The following is a 19,909-nucleotide window of genomic DNA, read 5'->3' as shown; positions in this document are numbered from 1 at the left end:
TTTTACTTTCCAGGGCTCAGAGGAAATGCCAGTCTAAAACCCAAACCTACACAGCACAAAACCCCAAGAAATCAAAGTTAGCTCTGTGTTCATGTATCTCAAAGGGGAAGCCCACTATGTAATAAAGGTGAACTGATTTCTATTGCTTTGAAAAATAATTATCATCTCTTGGTAGGGGGGGAGGGTGAAAAAGAAAAATTAGTCAAAATGTTCTCACTCATATCGCCTGTGACCAACCCCCTTCACCCTGCCATGCCTGGGCCATCTTCTGCCAGTTCCCTTGTGGACCAGAGTCAATATTCTCTCCTAAAGAGCAGTCCAACGCTTGATCTTACAAAGCGTGTCCTCCCTAGCTGTCACATGGGGTCCCATGTGACAAGGGCCCATTACAAAGTGGCCTGAGCATAGAGGGAGCTGACTTCACCACTCCTCAAGTCTCTACAAAGGGCTTTTAAAAAATGCCGCTAATTCAAACGAGCCCAAGGACAGCGTCTGTTTTTATCTGGCAAGTTGTAGCTGGTGTTTTTGCTAGAGATTGAGCGATCTAAGGCATATGCTACTTGCGGTGGTATCTTCTGAAACAAATATAATTTTATGTTGCTCATAGAAATATACACCTGCCCTTGGGGCTGCCTGCCGTTTACTAAGGATTTATAAACATTTGAAATGTGTGGGTTGAGAAGAGCATATGACAACTATAACCTCGAAATGATAAATTTAATATAGGAGAGAAAATGTAGATAGGATTAAATGACATATGTTAGGAATACTAACCACTTCCCTTTAAAATTGACATGGAAAAAAATAGCTGTAAATTGGATTTTAAAAATCATATCTAAGTCTTCCCTCAATATCACTGAAGAATATAAAATTCTTATAATTATGGTTGGTTTTGTATGTCCCCCCTTAACTTATATAATAGGACACACAGAAAAGACAGCTCTAAGAAAGTACTATCTTTTGAGGTTCAAAGCAGTCAAAAGAAAATAAATTTCTCCAAAAAGAAGAAATATTTTAAATATTAATATGCATGCGTGTGTGTGAAATTTTTAGTTCTCTAATCCATTTCTTATATTCAGTGTTTAAAACGTAAAATTCATAGCACCCCCAAACCCCCACCCCCTGCACTAAATTCGGCAAAATACATCCAAGAATGCTCGGAGCGTTATTGTATTTTACCACAAGAGGGCGCTAGAGAATTCCGATCCTTTCCAAGGTCTATAAAATCCTTTAACTGCTACTTTATAGACATTCAATTACAACAGGCCATAATACATTAAGGCATTAAAATATACATATATCGCAGCATATGCCACAGCACACGCTGTACGAGTGTGCTCTCCAGATGATCGCCGGCGCCAACATCAAAACAACGCTCCGGCTTCTAGTGCTTAATGTAAGATTTTACTCTCCAGCCCTCCCCTCTCCGAAAGGCAGCTCTCTTGGTGAGGTGATCCCCTTGGAATGGAAAATATCAAGGCATGTGATAAATACACAGTGACTGGAGGGTATGACAGGGCAGAGGAAGGTAAGGCCTGCTAGAACTGAAATTTATGCAGTTTGGAAAAGGGAAGACTCTGGGGATAAATGTTCGCTGTCTTTAATACCTTCTAAAGGTAACACTATAAATGAATTAGGGGAATTATTCAGTCTCAGAAGATGGTATAGAAAAGAGCAATGGCCTGAAACCAAGGAAGGGAAAGTTTAGGGAAGACATGAAGGATAAATTACCAATAATAGTTGGGCGGGAAAGATGTCCTGCAAAGGAAAGACCCAAACTGTAATGGCTATATTTGATAATTAATTAAATGAGATATTAGCAAGAATGATGTGAATTCATTAGATGGGCTACATTAGATAACCCAGATACCCCCCACCCTGAGCTCTGACAGTCTCTAGGTTTCAGTCTGTTGCTGGGTGTTGGAGAATGTCTTTCTGGGATGACAGTGATTGTCTGCAGAGAGGCGAGCACGTGACAGCAGTTAACCCCATGTTAATAGAATAAAATCCAAGGCTTCATTGTGAAATGACATAATTATAAAATTGTGCCTACATTCCAAGTCATTCTATGAAAATATGCAGTGCCATGTAAGTTACAGGCTAACACTTTTTAAAAAAATCTGCAAATGTCCCCTGAATAAACAATTTCCCCTAAAAAATCCCAATATTTTACAAGCCAGAGATCCTATTCTGCCTAATAGGATCTATTTCTTGCTAGCGTATTTGGGCTCAAGTCCCTTAGGGCACAACATTAAAATGGGCAGGAGGGGGGCGTGGATTCTAGAATCTGAAAAGCAGGCTAGAGCAGACAGGGAACAGAGTTTGTGAATTCAACCATCTTTGCCTAGTCCACCATAATATTATGGTCTAGCCAGAGTTTCAGTACTAGTTAACTGATCTCTGTCTCTGTCTCTCTCTCCCTGTCTCTCCGTCTCTCTCTCTCTGTCTCTCTATTGTCTCTGTCTCTCTCTCCCTCACTGTGCTAGAGATCAAACCCAGGGCCTCATACACTCTAGGCAAAGGCTCTATCCCTGAGCTATATGTCCAGACCAAAGAAATTTTGTTTTTACTGCTTGAATCTTAGGTCAAAAGAATTTATGGCTAACAGGGAAGCAATGACTGCCAAAAGTATGAAGAGCTGAATATATGTATATATGCATGTGTGTATGTATGTGTATGTATATATGACCTTGGGGAGTCATTTGTGCTCAAACTAAATTTTTCTAAATGTATGTGAATATTAGACTTGGAAGTAAAAATGGCCAATGTGGAACTTGGAGAAGGACAGTCTAGTCGTTAAGATGATACTGAGGGTTTTAGAATTCTAAACATGATTGCCATGGGCGCAATAACAAACCCCGGGGTGGTGAGACTGTCTCTGCAAAGCAAGTGCTATGTTGAGCCACACTGCATTCACAGACTCTGAGAACAAGACAATTAGGCATGGTGTATGAGATTCTGCAATCAACAGCCTGTGGAGACATGAGCCTTCCCTGCTTCTGATTGGTGTCTACACAAGCACGCACAACACCATGCAGTAGCAACTGAAACCCTGTGAGTCTGCCACCACCCAAGTGACCACACTGGCGTCCTTAATAGTTATTTATTGTACGAGGAAGTCATCACTATTAAACTTGTTACTTGTTGATGAGTTTAGAATTTGGAGAGAAACAAAAAATACTCCAGGCATTGTGTAAACAATCTCCTCTGCCAAATCACTCTTGAAAAATCAGCCCCCCGCACTTAAAAGTTGTGACTGTTCTCCCATTAATTGGAGGACAAGCCCAATAAATGTTTGACCTTTCTGGAAAAGACTTCCAAAACCACTTTGGCCAGAAGTCAAATATTCCTTTCAATTTCTCCCAGAACACTGCAGGGCCAAGCAACTGGGGCTCACTGTGGAGCCAGCCCTGCATCAAAAACACTTGACTGTGTGTCATACACTGCATGGTGGGGGAAATTTAAAGCTCTTCTCTTCAGCTAAGTGACTGATTCCCTACAGGAAGGACTCACATCCTACTTCCCTTTTAGATCCCGTGTGCTAAGCCCGTGTCCGAATAAGGGTATTTGATAATAGAGATATTCAATAACAAACCCTTCGTCAGTAGTATATTAAAATCTATGAAATGAACCCAGGGCCTTAAAAGATAACTCATTGGTCTAATGTCAAATCAATTCAGGGACTCACTGTGTTTTATCTACAGATGTGTTAGCATATGTTAGGGCATTTGAGAATGCTTATAAAATATACCTGTCTGAGTCATTTTGGGAAAAGATTATGAACATCTAGATGAAAGATGCTCATGTCTGAAGAATTTCACTGAAACTTCAGAAAAATAACTTAAGAGCCAGGACCAGCCTTGCAAGACTTTTTGAGTATCACCCGTAGAGCATGCTGGGATTGTGCACATGAGGGAAGTTCCACAGATGAGGGGGATCTACATGGGTGAACACAGACAGACTCTCCCCACACCACTCTTGTCACTTGCAATGGGACCAAAGAACTTCACTCCTTAAGTCTCCTCTTTGGTGAAACGCTATTCCACCAGGTGACGGCCAGGCATCTTCGGAATCTGAAATGCCATCATTTCCTGTAGAAACTTGGATTACCTTTGTAAGTTTCTGAATTGTTTTGTGTTCTAGGAAAAGCAGCACCGTGGACGACAGCCTGGAACCAACACGCAAGAGAGCGTTTAAAGGGCACTGAAGAAGGTTAGAGTTTAAACATGCGCCCGCAGCCGGAGATGCGGGGCTAAAGGATGAAAAATGGGTTGTTCATAGACAGATAATTGTTATTGTTTTTTAATTCTTCACGAAACATGTATAATCCGTGGAAATCGTTTGTTCACGTTATATAAATTACTGTCAGATTTGAAACCCCGTTTGTCATCTTCATCTGTGATTTATACCAGACTACATAAATGACGCGATGCCTTAGATCCAATGAGGCATTTGTCTTCATGAGGAAGGCCACTACGATCGTGAGTGACAGCTTACTTACCCTTATCACAGTTAACTCAACACTGGGTCCTTAATGTCTCTCAGTGATCTAAAATCAGAAGGACTCACCTGAAGTCTACAAGAGACTTGTTCAGAAACCCTCCATGGTCATCAGACAGGGTTGGGGGGGGGGGCTTTCTCTAGAGAGTGTGTTCTTGGGTCCCCAGGTCACAGTCTTGTAAATGACTTTTATGTGCCTCCCCAGCAAGAGCCTCAAAGGAAAGACAGCTTCTAGCTAACAACCAAGTTGAACGCAATTGTCTGGAGAATAAAATGAAAATGTGATGAATGTTTATATGAGCGTAGGTATGCGTGCATGTGGATTTATTTACAGACATGTACGGAAGAGCCTATGTTGAACCCTTCCCTTATCTTCATATTATAGGATTAAAAAACCTAAAAACTCTAAATGTGTTCACACAGTTCACTAATCACACACTTCACTAATTTACACACACACACACACACACACACACACACACACACACACACACACACATCCCTCATGACACCAAGGGAAAGGAAACTGCTTACTCTCTCAGCCTCTTATTCCTTCCTGTCTTCTAAGGAACTGTGCGTGCTGAGGTATTGAGTATTATTGGCACTGGGGAAGCAATGGCTGACTCGACGGACGATAGGCTTCTAACATTTCAAGTGAAGTGTCTCTACACACATGTTCCTCCCAAGTTATGGAGAGACTTATCCTGACGGATGAGGCCATTTGCCTCTAAGTCCTGCATCATTAATTCACATACCTCAGTAAACCTTATAGGGTGCTCATTGTTTACTCAGCGAACCCGCATGGTTCCCACACTAAAATTGGTCCTTAAATACTTACAACTAAGGAGATGTGAGCACGGCTTGGGGGGAGGACATTTTTCACACACCCTGAGTACAAAGCCTACCAGGGAGGTGTTGCTCTCGCAGACTGAGATGGCAGAGTTGGCTTAGTGAGTGGGAATTATGACACAGAGACGGAGTAGATGCTCGGAAGGTAGGATTTCAGAGCTCGTTAGGAGGAAATAGGCTCTGACGTTTTGAGTTCTTTATAGAACTGTAACTTTGAGAAAATGCAATGGCCTACAGCTGCACTTGGAGATTTTTTTTAAAGATTTATTTATTATTATATCTAAGTACACTGTAGCTGTCTTCAGACACACCAGAAGAGGGCATCGGATCTCATTAAGGATGGTTGTGAGCCACCATGTGGTTGCTGGGATTTGAACTCAGGACCTTCGGAAGAGCAGTCAGTGCTCTTAACTGTTGAGCCATCTCTCCAGCCTACAATTGGAGATCTTAGCACGACTGGCTCAGCAGATAAAAGAAAATTGAGGCCACAAAAGAACCAAAGAATACCGTGTGTATAGACAAAACCGGGAAGAATATATTTAACCAATACCTGAAGAGAAAACTCGGTCTGAAATGCAAAATGACTGTAGCGATTTAAGTAAAGTCTCCACAATGTACAAAGAATCAAAGCACCACAGGCTGTGATCTCAGACAGGAAGGAAATAAAATTATAATTCAATCTGCCAGTGACTCTGGCTACAGAGCATCCAATGCCCTCTTCTGGCCTCCATGGGCACCTGCACTCACATGCACACACCAGTCCCCCTCCCATGCATACATACATACATATGTAACACACATATGTGTATTATACACACATATACATATATAATCCCCATATATAGTATATATAGTATGTATAGGGGGATATATAGAGACACATATATGTATAGTGTGTGTGTGTGTGTGTGTGTGTGTGTGTGTGTGTGTGTGTGTGTATGGGACTATGTATGAGATTAAAATAAAAAATATTTTTACATCCATGACAAAAACATCACAGATGCTTCTAAATAAACATATACATTTAAATGCTACTCTTATAAAGGAAATTACAAAATACAGAATGGAACTATGAACTATAATGCGGGCAGCACACACTGAATTCTGTGCCGTGTTCACAAAGCTGAAGTCACAGGTGACATTTCAGCTCTGGATATTTCTGTTTACAAGTTAACCTTATAATGAACGGGATAAAGTGGCTAGGAGAATGAACTGGAAAGCCCAAAGAACAGATAGCCGAGTGATCCCGACCCCTACCCGATGTGTCTGTCATCTACAGCCAAATCCCCAGCCTTCTCTAAACCTCACTTCTTTACCTGAAAGGTGACAGGAACAGTCCTCCCTGCTCCTCCCTCGGAGCTGAAGAATCCTCCCCACGCCTTCCGACGCCCTGGACTCACTTCAGCACAGCAAACTGCGGCCCAAACTTGACTCTCACTTACAAACATCTAGTCAGTGTGTTAAAACTTCATTTTCCTTCTCTGCAGCAATACATCCACATGGTGGGTGGACAAAGGTCACCATTTTTTTTTTTTAAAAGCAAGGCCCCATGTAGCCCAGGCTGGCCTCAAAGGCCCTATATGGTTAACCTCCTGCCTCTGTCTTCCAGGTACTGCCATTACAGATGCGTGCCACCATACCCAGCTCTAAACCTTTATTTTCACTTCACAATATCAAAAATAGTTTGAATATATATTCAGTTCAGTTCTGATATCTATCTATCTATCTATCTATCTATCTATCTATCTATCTATCTATCTATAATTGAAAAATGAAAAGTGCTAGAAAGCGAACTCCATGGTAGAACACCAGCCAAAAATCTGCAAGGCCTAAGGTTTGATCCTCAGCACTGTGGGATGGTGGTAGTGATGGTGATGATGGTGGTGGTGGTGGTGGTGGTGGTGATGATGAAATTTAAATCCACAATAACCAACACAATTGGGTCTATTGTTGTTTATAGTCTTTCTTATTTCTAAGGCTGAGAACAGAACCCAGAGCCTCATACATGTGCAGCAAGGTGCTCTGAATCCCTGGGCCTGTTGTTCACGTGACTTGCATTCGGAACTTAGATAAAAACAGAAGAATTTAAAGCTAAGAGACGCTGAGAGCCACACCGGTAAAACCCAGCTCCAGAACATTCTTCATTCCAAACGTGCTTAAAAAAAAAAAAGCATGGGGCTGAAGACGCCCACCATTGCTGCTTGACCAAATTTGCAGTTTCTTATAAAGCAAGCATGCAGTGATTTCATCGGTTAGTTTTTGTGGTTTCCACTGTTCCGCAACAGTGTTGCAGAGCTTAGGTTTCTAACTTGTTTCTCACTCAGCAAAGACATGAAGAACTTTCTCTGACCTCCTGACGGTCCTGGGTAAAATAAGCTGTAAATTCACCTTCAGTTCTTTACAGATCTATCTGTCCAATCTCTTCCTCTAATTAGAATACAATCATGTAGAATAAATAACTCGTTATTGCAGGTTTTAAAATTTCTGTTAAAACAATTTTATTTTTTCTTTCTTCCAGAAGGAGTCACTGTGCCCTGTTGATAGCCTAAGCGTTTCCCTAACCCAGCCTTGAAAGAGTGTCGAAGGCAGTTCTTCCTTATCCTAATGAGGACGGTTTATTGATGCATTGAAATCCACTCTAGATTTTAGACACTAAAATAAATGAGATACGGGAGCTCTCGGGAGATTGCTTTTTGTTCTGTTACTGTACCCAGAGTTGCCTGATTCCTGGTTTGGTTAGATGCGATATGCAACGTTTTCTTCCCTTCCCAATGGAAGAAACTACGCTTTCAGTTCAGAAATCTAAATGTCAGTCCCTGTTAGCAAGTCCTCCTTCCCAGTGGCAGAGCTGTGTTCTGTGAGTGTCTCGCCACAGGATAGAGCCTGCCAGGAATTCTGGGCATTCACACTGGAAAGCAGAATTGTAATCAGGTAGCAATACACTCTCAACTCTATGCATGGTTTAGTCTATAGCTGGTGTTCTCTATCTATCCCTTTCTCCCTTCCTTCTGTCATCCCTCCTTCCCTCTCTCCCTTGCCCCTTTCTCTGTCTCTGTTGCTGTCTGTCTCTGTCTGTTTCTCTGTCTCTGTCTATCTCTGTCTCTGTTTATCTCTCTGTCTCTTTCTGTTTCTCCCTGTTTCTCTGTATGTCTGTCTCTGCCTCTGTCTCTCTGTTTCTGTCTCTGTTTCTCTGCCTCTTTGTCTCTCTCTGTGTGTCTCTGTCTCTCTCTGTCTCCCTGTGTCTCTGTCTCTCTTTGTCTGTATCTCTCTGTCTCTATCTTTCTGTCTCTCTCTCTGTGTATTTCTGTCTCTTTGTCTCTCTGTGTGTCTCTGTCTTTCTCTATCTCTGTCTGTCTCTGTCTTGCTCTCTTTGTCTCTCTGTTTCTCTGTCTATCTCTCTGTTTCTCTGTCTCTCTATGTCTCTGTCTTTCTCTTCTCTCTGTCTCTCTCTGTCTCTTTGTCTCTGCCTTTCTCTGTCTCCTGTGCAACTGGGCAAAATTCCATGCTCTCCTAGGACTCTTTGTAGTTTCTACAAGGCATGACCTAAACATGACATGCATCATGGTTATTGCTTATCAGTAAAGCTGTGGGCAGCCAGTCAGGCTGCGTGTCCCTCAATAATTCTAAGTTAAGAATGTTGTTCTGACTTGAGGGGTAGAAGAAAACAAAGCTAAAACATTTTGATGACTTCTAGTACAGATAAAATTCTAAAAGCTTAAAATAAATGTCACTTCAGAACAAGTTAAACCTATTTTCTTCCTAAAGTATGGCTGCTGCTGTCTTGCCAGCAAATGGGGGGCACCGCCTTTGCGTCTATTTAGTATTGAGTGACCATGTGTCTCCGAGGGAGGCGGTGAGGCATGAGGACAGGAGCCCGATCCTCTTACAAGGCTTATCCTTCCCATGGTGCCTTGGAATCTCTAAGTAGGCCTTGTTAGACACATGGCACAATGCATTAGTGATCTCGATAATGCTAAACGTAACTAAACAGAATCTCAAAGTTCACCCCAAGTTCAAGGCTCTCTATATGCCCTCCCTCAATTTTACAGGAAATTTATGCGTGTTTGACCCTCAGAGGATGGCAGCATCCATCTTGCCTGTTACACATCAAGAGCTCTTGTTGTGTTTTAGATTCACTGGTTTGCAGAAACGCAAACATCATGTCGGGCTATAGTGAAGTTTCTAACACAGATTCATGCATCTGTCCCTATCTCTGCTGTTAACTGTGTCACTTTGGGGAGGGGGTGGCTTTACCTTTCATGTGCTGATGTGAAAGACCAGAAAATCTTGGAAGAGCTTAGTATTGCTAATATAATTAACTTCTCTTTTGGGAAACTCTTACTCAGTATTTGATTTTATTTGTAGACATATGTGTGCATGTGTGTGTGTTGTATGTATATATTTATGTATGGGTATATATCACAAGTGTGGGGATGCCTGGGGAGACAGGGGAGAGCATCAGATCCCCTGGAGCTGGATTACAGGTAGTTGTTAGCCAGTCAATGTGGGTGCTGAGAACCAAACTTGGGCCCTTAGGAAGAACAGTGCTCTTAACTGCTGAGCCATCTCAGCCTCTCTTTCTGTGTTTATGAAACAGTTTTCCACATTGGAATGTTCCACATGTAAGTATACGTCTTTTAACATGATTTTTATTTTCAGTGTTGCGGATACAATGCCTGGTTTCACACACAGGAGCTAAGCAAGTGTTCTTCCATGAACTATAATCTCAGATCCACCAATGCAAAACTTTTAAATTTCAGCTATGTTTAACACAAAAAAAAGCGTTGTATTTATGTGGGGGTGCATGCTTGTGCATGTGTTTGTGTATGTGTGTGTTTGTGCGTGTGTGTGTGTGTGTGCACATGTGCACACAGTTGAACACTTGCTTCCACCACCTGATGCACATTCATGCAGAGGCCAGAGGTTGACATCAAGGGTTTTTTCTCATTGCTTCTCCACCTTACTTTTTGAGCCCGGGTCTCCCAGTGAACCTGGAGCCCACTGATTTAGCCAGAGAGCCCCAGGATCTTCCTGGTTCCCCCTCCCCGACCCTGACCACTGGAATTACAGGCATGGATTGCTCCCTGATGTAGGTGCTGGGTGTCTAAACTCAGGTCCTAATGTCTGCACAGCATACACTTTACCAAGTGAGTCATTCCCTTCACCCCCCGGTTGCTTATGAAAATATTTTAAGCATTAAATGTACTGCTTATACCATCTGAGCCAAAATATCTACAAGGCAGCTCCATCTTTAGGGATAACTTAGATGGGGCAGGAGTTACAACACTAACTAGGTTAGCAACAGGGCTTCTGGAACCAACACAACAGGTACAAATCACGGTCCCCCTACCCAACAGTGGTGGGATGGGGTGAGTTACCTCTGCTAGGTCCCAGGGTTTCATTTGTAAGATGAAGGTAAATGCTAACATCTACCTCTCAGAGCTGCAGTGAGGGCTAACCAATGTATCAGAGGTGCTCAGGACACAAAGTCAAGCCACATAGGAAGTGATCAGTACCTGCCAGCTTTCAGCATTTTGATTCATCTGGGAGAGAATGTGAGCAGTCTCTCTCTAGGACATGGGGGTTGGGGGGGGGGTTAGGTAGGGAAGATGTGAGCAGTCTCTTTCTAGGACACAAGTAAGTCCCAGATTGCTATGGTTTAGTTTTATAAATTTCTGTACAAATTTTACCTAAAGACCTTACCTTTTTGTGTACTGTTCTATTTATTTTAGGAACTCTCTTTTGTATGTTTTTGTTTTGCTTTGTTTTGTTTGTGGCTGGTTTGTTTGTTTGTTTGCGGTCTTGGGGATCAAAACAGGCCTTGCATATGTTAGGCGAGTATCCTACACTGAGCTACAGCCCAGATTCTAGGTTCTGGTTTTCCTAGTTTACTCTTTACCTTCAGGGTCGAGTTCTAGTTGATGCCTTTTCCAGATTCTTTCTCCTCCTCTGCCTCCTCCTCTTTCTCTTCCTCATTTTTTTCCCTCTGAAACAGGGTCTTGCTCTAGTCCAGGCTAGCCTAGAACTCAAGATCCTCTAGCCCAGGCTAGCCTAGAACTCAAGATCCTCCCAAATAGTTGTCTGCCAGGACCCTCAGCTCACAGTGTCCCTTCTACTAATTTGAAGCTTTACTGTGGCTTGAGAAACCGAAACACTGTAATACAAATTAATTCCTAAGGAAAGAAAGGTTTTCCCCCAGTGAGGGCCTCAGAGCCACTCCCGAGAATAAGAAAGCCAAGCATTAACCGGGAATTCAGGAATTCATCGACATCTATTTCTGCTCCGAGGTCTTTCTGGCTTACTTATTGTGCTCTCAGCTGTATTTTGGAAAGCTGGAAATACCAAGCAGGTGACCTATGAATTAACGAAGAACCATTGTTCTGATTCTGTCAAGCATTAGATTAATCAAAACCAAGTGGAAGGTTAGTTTCTTCACGTTTTGCACTGTTAATTTTCTAGAATTATTAGCCAGCTACCAAGGTAATTATTAAGCTTTCAGCCCAGTGTTGCTAGTGCAACACCTGCAGCTGAGTGGGCCTTACCAGCTTTAAGCGTGTGGGTACCGCTCACTTTACTACCACAGGAAGCTCAAGCCAGACAAAAAATATTCCTATGCAACTCAATCCATTGCTCTGAGGTGGGAGGTATCAATGTAATGAAAGAGAAATATAAGACTCATCAAAAACTGAAAGAAAGCAAGTGATGAATAGGTGAAGAGAGAGAAAATAGGGACGGTACCTTCTTAAAATTTAGCAAAAAAAAAAAAAAAAAAAAAAAAAACCAGAAGAATTTGGATCCATAAAGAGAAACAAGGAATAATTTACCAATTTTATCCGCAGCCCCTAAGGATAATACGTTTCCCATTTGCTACTTGGTTCGGGAACATCTTCAGCCTTTCCTCCCACTGGAAAGGCATGAGAGAGTTTGATAAGAACACTGTGCACACAGAGATGCTCAAACCTCCTGCTCCTGTGGCCGGATGCCAGAAGAGCCCAGCAACCTCCCACCCCTGGGAAATCTAAGCCTGCACCAGAAGCTGGCAGCCACCAGGCCGCAATCTCTAAACTAATAGACCTGAAATTCGTGGATATTTTTGCATTATGTGTTGTCTGCTGTTATATATGCTTTAGAAGATATTTATCACAACGAAATTCTTTAAGTCCTCCAATTTACAAAAACTCAAATAAAATTGACGCTGCGGGGAGATTTGCATTGAGTCCGTTTGGCGCGTTCCCGTGAGCAACACCGGTTTTAGCCAGAGATGTGTGAGTACAGGTGAGATGATACAGTAAACAGGCTCAAAGGTCTCAAATACCTCACAATAAATTAATAACCCAATTGTCGGTGAGCACGGATCCCAACTCCCGAACTCCCGGGCATCTCAGTGAAGCCAAAAGATCTAAAAGGATGGGAAAAACTGGGCCCTGTGGTCTTAAAATTCCCTCATACTCTGTGAGCTTCTGTTTTACACAAAGATCAATAATGATGTCTTCTCCTGTGGAGTTAGTGTTTCTCTAAATACGTTAACTTGTGGGAGCACCAAATTACCCTAGGGGATGAGCACCACAGCAAAGCAAGTAGGTGCTCTTTGCCCACCAGTGCTCACCAACACAGAAAAGGCATTGCTGGGAACCAAAGGACAAGAGGCAGAGAGGGCCACCGAAAAGGCAGGCAGGAACACCCAGAGAGGTGACACTCACCCTCGTCCTGATAATCTGACCAAAAGGATGCTTCTGACGTGAGGGGTGGGCCGTGAGTCCCACTCAGATTGTCATCAGAGCCGTCCTGGCCAAGGTCACCTCCTGAGGGTTGAGAAAGAAAATCAAGTCACCCACTGGACGTCTTGATATGCACATTTACAGGTGTCTTCAGGTGCTTGCAAAGACAGCAGCATCCCTTACTTGATGTCCGTGGCCACTCCTGCTAGCACGAGAGAGATGACAGAGACCCAACTTTAAGAACCAACTTACCTTACCTGTGTGCGAAACCTTCCACACTAGCACTAAGCAACTGGTAGCGTGGGAAGACCTTTCGCCACAAAAGAGTAATTGCTTTGTCACATTTAAAATGAAAACCTAGCTGTATAAATTTGTTTTCATATATTCTACATCTCTGTGAATTACAACCTTTACCCTGAAGGCCTCTTTTTCTTCCCATTTCTAAATGAAATGGAAGGAATGATACAAAGGCCTAATCTTCTCTATATAATATAATGTAGCAAGGTCAATACTCTGTCCTACCCTGAAAAATCAGAGCCGTAAACCGAGAGAACCCAGACTGGATTCTATTCCTATTGAAATCACTCCTTGTTTTGCAACCTTAATAAAGTTCGCTCTTCTAATTCTGGTTTACAGCCTGAGAGCAACCTCTCTCAGGGACTCCAAAAGCCAGAGGAAGGTAATATTTGTTCTGCAAAATGACTTTGATAAAAGGTAATGTATATACAATACTGAATTATGCAATTAAAACATCGCTAATCTCTTTCGGGTGTTTTCGACTTATGTTGAATTGTATTTTGTAGAAGTGGCCAGTGCTATTATGATACTTTAAAAGGTTCAGGCAGAGGATGTCTGCTCACTCAGAAACCGGAAGAAAATGAAAGCATTGCAAATTGTTTTCCTTTAAAAAAAAAAAAATCCCCCAAACAGAGGTACAGGCCTGCTGGTGAAGAGGCGCCGACAGCTGCTTGGTTCATTTCACAAACATGAAAACGGGATTTTTCAACTGAATTTAATATTCTCTCAGATACTAATTTCCAAAGGAAATCACCAATGCTAATCTCAGTAAACACTGTAGTGCTTTTTGGCCCGGGATTCCAACCAGGGAACACTGAAACCGAACAACCTGCAAGGAATCTGTATTGCTTGGCTTTAAAGGTTTATTTCCTACAATTAAACTATAAGGACTGGGAGGAGATAAAATGATTTGAAAAAAAAAATGACTGTGGTCTTCTCTTTCCACAAACCAGACTTGTTTTCAAATACCCAGAACATCTGCATGCATAGGACTTTAAAAATAAACTATAGAGTTTATTATAGGGGAAAAAAAATTCTTCTACCTGACACGGCAGTGGCTAGCTAAAACCTGACAAAACGTTCCCCAAGCTTCGAGCGTGTAAGCATCCCCGTGCGACTGCTATCCAATAAAAACCTCAGATACTGGACAGAGGGTTAAAACACTCAAATTTTACACCGTGGCAGAGCCACTGAGATCACATTATCAACAAGGATGTAAATGAACTGCCTGGCTAGAAAACTGTAAGCGGACCTGCAGCAATGAAAGGGGTTTTCATTTTGGAGACAAATTGAAAACCTTTGTAAAAATAGTATATGTTCCGATCAAAATTTAACATTCATAGGATATACTAAACATCTCTGTTCAACCATCATTCTGCTTGCTTCATATACCTGATAAAACCACCAAGTGGAGGAGCCCAACCCTCTCCAGTCTAACATCTAAAAGATTATGATGATCAGGGGACGTTTTTGGATTTGTTTTGGATTTGCAAAAATTGTTTTAAAATTTTTTTTGTATTTTGTTTTTTGTTTTGTTTTGAGACATGGTTTTTCTGTATAGTCCTGGCTATCCTGGAACCTGCTTGTGTAGATCAGGTTGGTCTCCAACTCACAGAGGGTCTCCTACCCTGGCTTCCCAAGTGCTGGGACTAAAGGCACGCACCACGGTGCCCATCCTTAAAATAAGTTTTATAAAAGTGTTGTGGAGATATGACATAGCTTCTATACAGCCTTCCTCTAGCCTTCCTCCGTGCCAGCTTCTTCCGTGAGTGAAATCTATCTGCCAAACCAGCAAATTAATATTGCTACGCTCAACCTTTCTTTGTACTGCTTGGGACTTTTCATTACTGCCTTTCTTTGTGTTCCAAGATCCAGTCCAGCACACGGATTGGATTCACAGCTGCCTTGTCTAAAACTCTCACCCTCAACACCTGCCAGGAGCCGCCACTTGATTTATTCACTTCAGAAGTACAGTCACTTCCATGTGATCCCGGTGGTTTCGGAATAGTTACACAGGTGGACTTTAAGCCGCGCCAATGCATTGGGTACCATGGGTACCTGTGCCCCCGTCTTCGTATGCAGCAAGGAGCGATTACAGTTCAGCACTTCCTACAGAGCCTGTGTCAGCATGACAGACAGCTGCTGGTGAGAAAAACATTGAGAAATATGCCTTACACTTAAATGCGATTAGTTCTCGACGATGTCATAAGTGTTTTAGCAGTTACATCCAGTGGCTCGCCTCCCTTGGGCTTGCACAGAATTGAGCCTATCACGGTGCATAAAAATAGATGCTCTGGTGTAATTAAAATGATTACAACTAGTTGAGATGCATGGGTGAAAAGTTTTATAGAATTGACAATTACTGTGGTCATTTTGGATGGGCTTAAGTTAAAAGGCATGGTTTTTCCTTAAAGTGTAGCCACTCTCGTTCTCTGGACTCGTCGGCCGCTCTCACAGTCCCCGTTCCAACTAGGATCCAGTGGGATCAGACATAAATGATCACAAGCTACAGTGACAGACATTTCCACTCAGCAGCTGAACAATTAGGGCTTTGAACTCCATCTGCTTAGAGTGGCTTTCTCACAGGCCAGCCCCTCTGCCGCTGGAGACACACTTCCCACTGCAACTCACTCGGAATCAATATATTTCTCTACAGATATATATTCTAACACACTATATCTCCATTAATCACCTCCGCCGCCTTCAGCCTTTTCTTTTGTATTTCTAAACAAGATCTAGGGGAACTCTATCAGGGGTTCACCTGCCATTAGCTGGTAATTTGTTCCTCGATTCTAAGTGTCATAAGAATTGGGTGCTTCATCCGCTCCTTGGTATATTCAATGACAGGTTCTCCACTGGGCACCTGTGCTGAGGGCCCATCCTGGGGGTGATTTCTCTATTCTTCTTTTCTGAGAGCCAGACTCAATTCCATTCATGCTTTGCAGAGTGATAAGTTGGGAGTTTCTGAGGTTGGAGCAGGAAGATAGAACAGCTCTGTATCGGGTGTAAGGTAATTATTTGCCAGGGTTTCTGTGTTGTTTGTTTTTTATTCTGTGTTTTCATTACCGGCTAATGAGTTTTCCCCCTTAATTCAGAAACAATGGCTTGGCCACTGGAAGTTGGCTTTTGCTGCGTTGGATTCAACCAGCTGTTGCTGCTCCATAAACTTTATGGAGGAGTGAATTAAACTGCTAAAAACTTCCATCTACTAATTCAACTCCAAATGGAGTCAGAGAAAAATGAACCACAACGTTCCCCTTACAGGTCTTTGGACAACCCAGTCTAGTTCTGAACCTGCAGGTGCTATCTGGGGACACAGCCAGGGCATGGTGACAATTTTACCGAAGAGACGAAAAGAGACAGGAAAACAGGTTGAGCATTTAAAAAACTTCAATGAATTACAAGAACAAATAACATAAAACATAAAGACACGTTTTCTGCTCAATAGATGTATATAAAGGCTCGTTAGTTTTTCTCATGTCGGTATAAGTCTCTGCCGTTTATCTCTCTTCCAATTAATTGTGAGTGTGCTCTCATAAAATCTGTTTGTCACCTGTAAGCAACTATGTGTCACATGGTTAAAAAACGTCCTGGCTTTGTTATGACTTTTTTTTCTCATGTCTTTGGATAATATACAGAAATGGAAACTAGTGTGAAATTGTCATTTTGGGTGGTTTTTGTTTTTTGCTGTTACGACTGTTGACATTAAAAAGAGAACAAGAACTTCCTGCTCCATTTGATATTTAAGAACCCACGAGGCATGTGGCTCCCTCTTTAAACTAATAAATCCTCACTAAAATGCTATAAATAAAGTTTCCTGATCCAAATCCAGTTAGCGTTCATGCTTGGTAGCATTGATATGGCCAGCTTTTCTCAGACCAATTTAACACTAATGCAGTTCCCAAAGTTGAACTCTGGTAGTGCCACCAAAATGGCGACACCTTGTAACCTTCACCTAAGCCTCTGGATCTAAAGAAACGTGCTGTATATGGATGTGACCAGGTACGTGAAGCGTTATTCACACGTGAATATATTACTGAGCACACCTGTGACATCAAAGTCGGGGTCGGGAGGGGAATCTGTCAATACTTGCAGTATAAATTATATACCATTTTGCACAAACTCATGCATTAGAAAATGTATGGTGTTTTCCACAGAACATCTGTGAGGCTTCACCGACTCCTAAATATCCATTTGGACTTGCGTGGTTGGTTCTTGCGATTAATTCACGGACAGTGAAGGTCTCAGATTCTTCTCTGTTCTATGTAGTCTGACTTCTTGCCCATCTTTTCCCTCCTGCTCTATCTATCCATAACTCAATGTATAAATATTCCCTGCCACTCTCACCCCTCGCCTCCAAGGCCCTGGCGGTGAGTGTAACAGTACCAAATGTCATTAACTCTGCAGAATGGATGAGAGTCATCCGGGTAGAGCAAGCTTCCATCTATTACACTTTTTAAAGTTGTTCCGAGGTCTCCCATGACAAGTAGTCTGAGCTTGAGTTCTGAGTGCAAATTCTCTATCTTCTGAATACTGCTAACTAATTACATGGCCACACTAAGAATAGTGCAAGAATGGAATGGTGTAGATAATAAGAAATTGAAGCAAATTGATGCTCAGAGAACAGTCACTAGGGAACACCTGTGAATCTAGCAACCCAAAGGATAGCACAGATTAATAATACTCTCAAGTGAACCAAACCAGCGAGCAGAAAACTGGAGAGGACTGGCTAAGACTGTCTTCCAAAGTAGCCCCTCCTCCGCTTTTAAAGAAAATGGTCCTTTGTGGTGCAGTTTCTCATTTTAGCCAGTAGGGTGAGCTGCAGTGCGTAGCATCAGCGTAGCTCTTTCAAAAAGGGAAAGAAAGAATGGAAGACAATCATAACAGACAGACTGACAGGTAGAAACAGAGTGACACAGACAGAAAAGCATACATAGAGCCAGGGCCAGAGCCAGAGCCATCCATCCATCCAGACAGACAGACACAGACAGACAGAGAGATACACGCAGTATGAACTCTTCTGCTCCTGCCCCTGTCATTTCTGGAAAATGCTGTGATCTTTAACCCTGCTTAGATTTTTGGATAAGGGCTCCTGGATGTTAATAAACTGAAGGGCTGGCAGCAACAGACACAATGAGATAATTGTATATGTGACAACACACACATAAAGCAACCTACAGTCTGTCATTTGCTGTTCCAGCCTTACTGGAGCACATCCCACTGCCTGCTGTTGTTCTCACTGGTACCAAAATGGAACCTGCTGAGTTAGAATATTTTCACTACTTATGAGATCTTGACAGAATTTTTAAAAACTGTGTGAACCTGCATTTGGCGGTACACAGATAAATACAAATATGTTGATAGTCTAGCCGCTAGGCAACCGTAACCCAGAATCACTGGTCTGTGGTTGCTTTCTTTGGACCACTCTATTCTCTGTCCTTCACTCTTACTGTAAGCTATTCAACTTCATTTCAGTATGTGTTAATTTTCAGGAGACAGTCAGCTACAATACTGAATGGAACAACTTGCTGTATTCTGAACTTTATACAGGCTCTAGTCTAGGCTCTTCAGGTATACCCCTGGGACATGTTAGTATCCCAAAAAGGATACAGATGAAGAAACCGTGATATAGAAATAAAACAACTTGACAAATTACCCAAAGTTCAGAAGTGACTAGAAGTGGGAAAGCGAGGCTTTGACCCCGCCCTGTCTGATTCTAAAGCTCCTCCCTAATCCACTGACTCCAAGGCTGCGTGCTTTCTAAATCATGATCATCATGCAAAGGCAAAGAATACTGAATGACAGCCAGCAACGTGAGCTCACAGGAGCGATTCCACTCCACATGTGACTGGGAAGGAAGCAGCCTCATTCACGGTTCAAATGTATGGTTCTTCATTGCTGGGATGGCTTTTAAAATATCTTTTTCTTTTTTGCAAGGATTCCATGCTCACTAACTATAATACAACTATTTCAGGCCTAGTCAGATCAATATGCTGAATTTTTGAAGTATTTTTCTGTACAATCACATGGAATTGTGGGCATTTTGACCCTGCAACACAGAAAACAAGCTCAAGCGGCCCATACCTAAGAGTAGCTTGGAATCTGCCACTTCTCTTCTTGGAATCACCATGCTTTAAGTATTCTAGTAGGAAAGTTGCTTGAAAACATAGAAGTCCACATTTTGTTACCTTTTTTTTTTTGTAATCCCAGTTCATTCCAGGGTCTATTATGCTCCATGACTTAAGACATCTCTTGAAATGATCAGGCTAGTTCCATTTCTAGCATCTTTTGCTGAAAAAGAGTGAGATGGGCTGGAGAGATGGTGCTTGCCCCTCCTGAAGGAAACCTGAGCTCAGTTCCCAGCACCCACATGGTGGCTCACAACTTCCTGTAACTCCAGTTCCAGGGGGTATAGCGCCCTCTTCTGGTTTCTGCGAGCTCCTGCATATGCATATAAATTGATGCAGGCTCATACACATGTATATAAATAATAAATCACTTTTTTTTTAAAAAAAAAGAATGAGATAGTACTTTCTTCAGGCCAC

At 42.2% G+C, this 19,909-nt stretch overlaps 1 protein-coding gene and 1 long non-coding RNA gene across 8 annotated transcripts in view; one reads left to right on the top strand and one right to left on the bottom strand.

Moving 5' to 3' along the window:
* Skap1 (src family associated phosphoprotein 1) overlaps positions 1-19,909 on the bottom strand; it is a 295,053-nt gene that overhangs the window by 205,087 nt on the left and 70,057 nt on the right. For all 6 annotated transcript variants that reach the window (XM_006534508.3, XM_017314838.1, XM_017314839.1 and 3 more), the window contains exon 4: positions 13,050-13,151. In XM_006534508.3, coding sequence (XP_006534571.1) covers positions 13,050-13,151 — 102 coding nt within the window. The remainder of the gene's footprint in view (positions 1-13,049; positions 13,152-19,909) is intronic.
* The window catches only part of Gm38960, a 47,730-nt gene continuing 42,260 nt past the window's right edge, over positions 14,440-19,909 (top strand). For both annotated transcript variants that reach the window (XR_880182.3, XR_003949762.1), the window contains exons 1-2: positions 14,440-14,606; positions 15,234-15,509. This is a non-coding gene — a long non-coding RNA (predicted gene, 38960). The remainder of the gene's footprint in view (positions 14,607-15,233; positions 15,510-19,909) is intronic.

The sequence above is a fragment of the Mus musculus genome, chromosome 11, assembly GCF_000001635.26.
Source record: "Mus musculus strain C57BL/6J chromosome 11, GRCm38.p6 C57BL/6J".
In the NCBI taxonomy this organism is placed as follows: Eukaryota; Metazoa; Chordata; class Mammalia; order Rodentia; family Muridae; genus Mus; species Mus musculus.
Note: the sequence above shows the minus strand (reverse complement) of the source record. Positions and strands in the feature narration are given on the sequence as shown.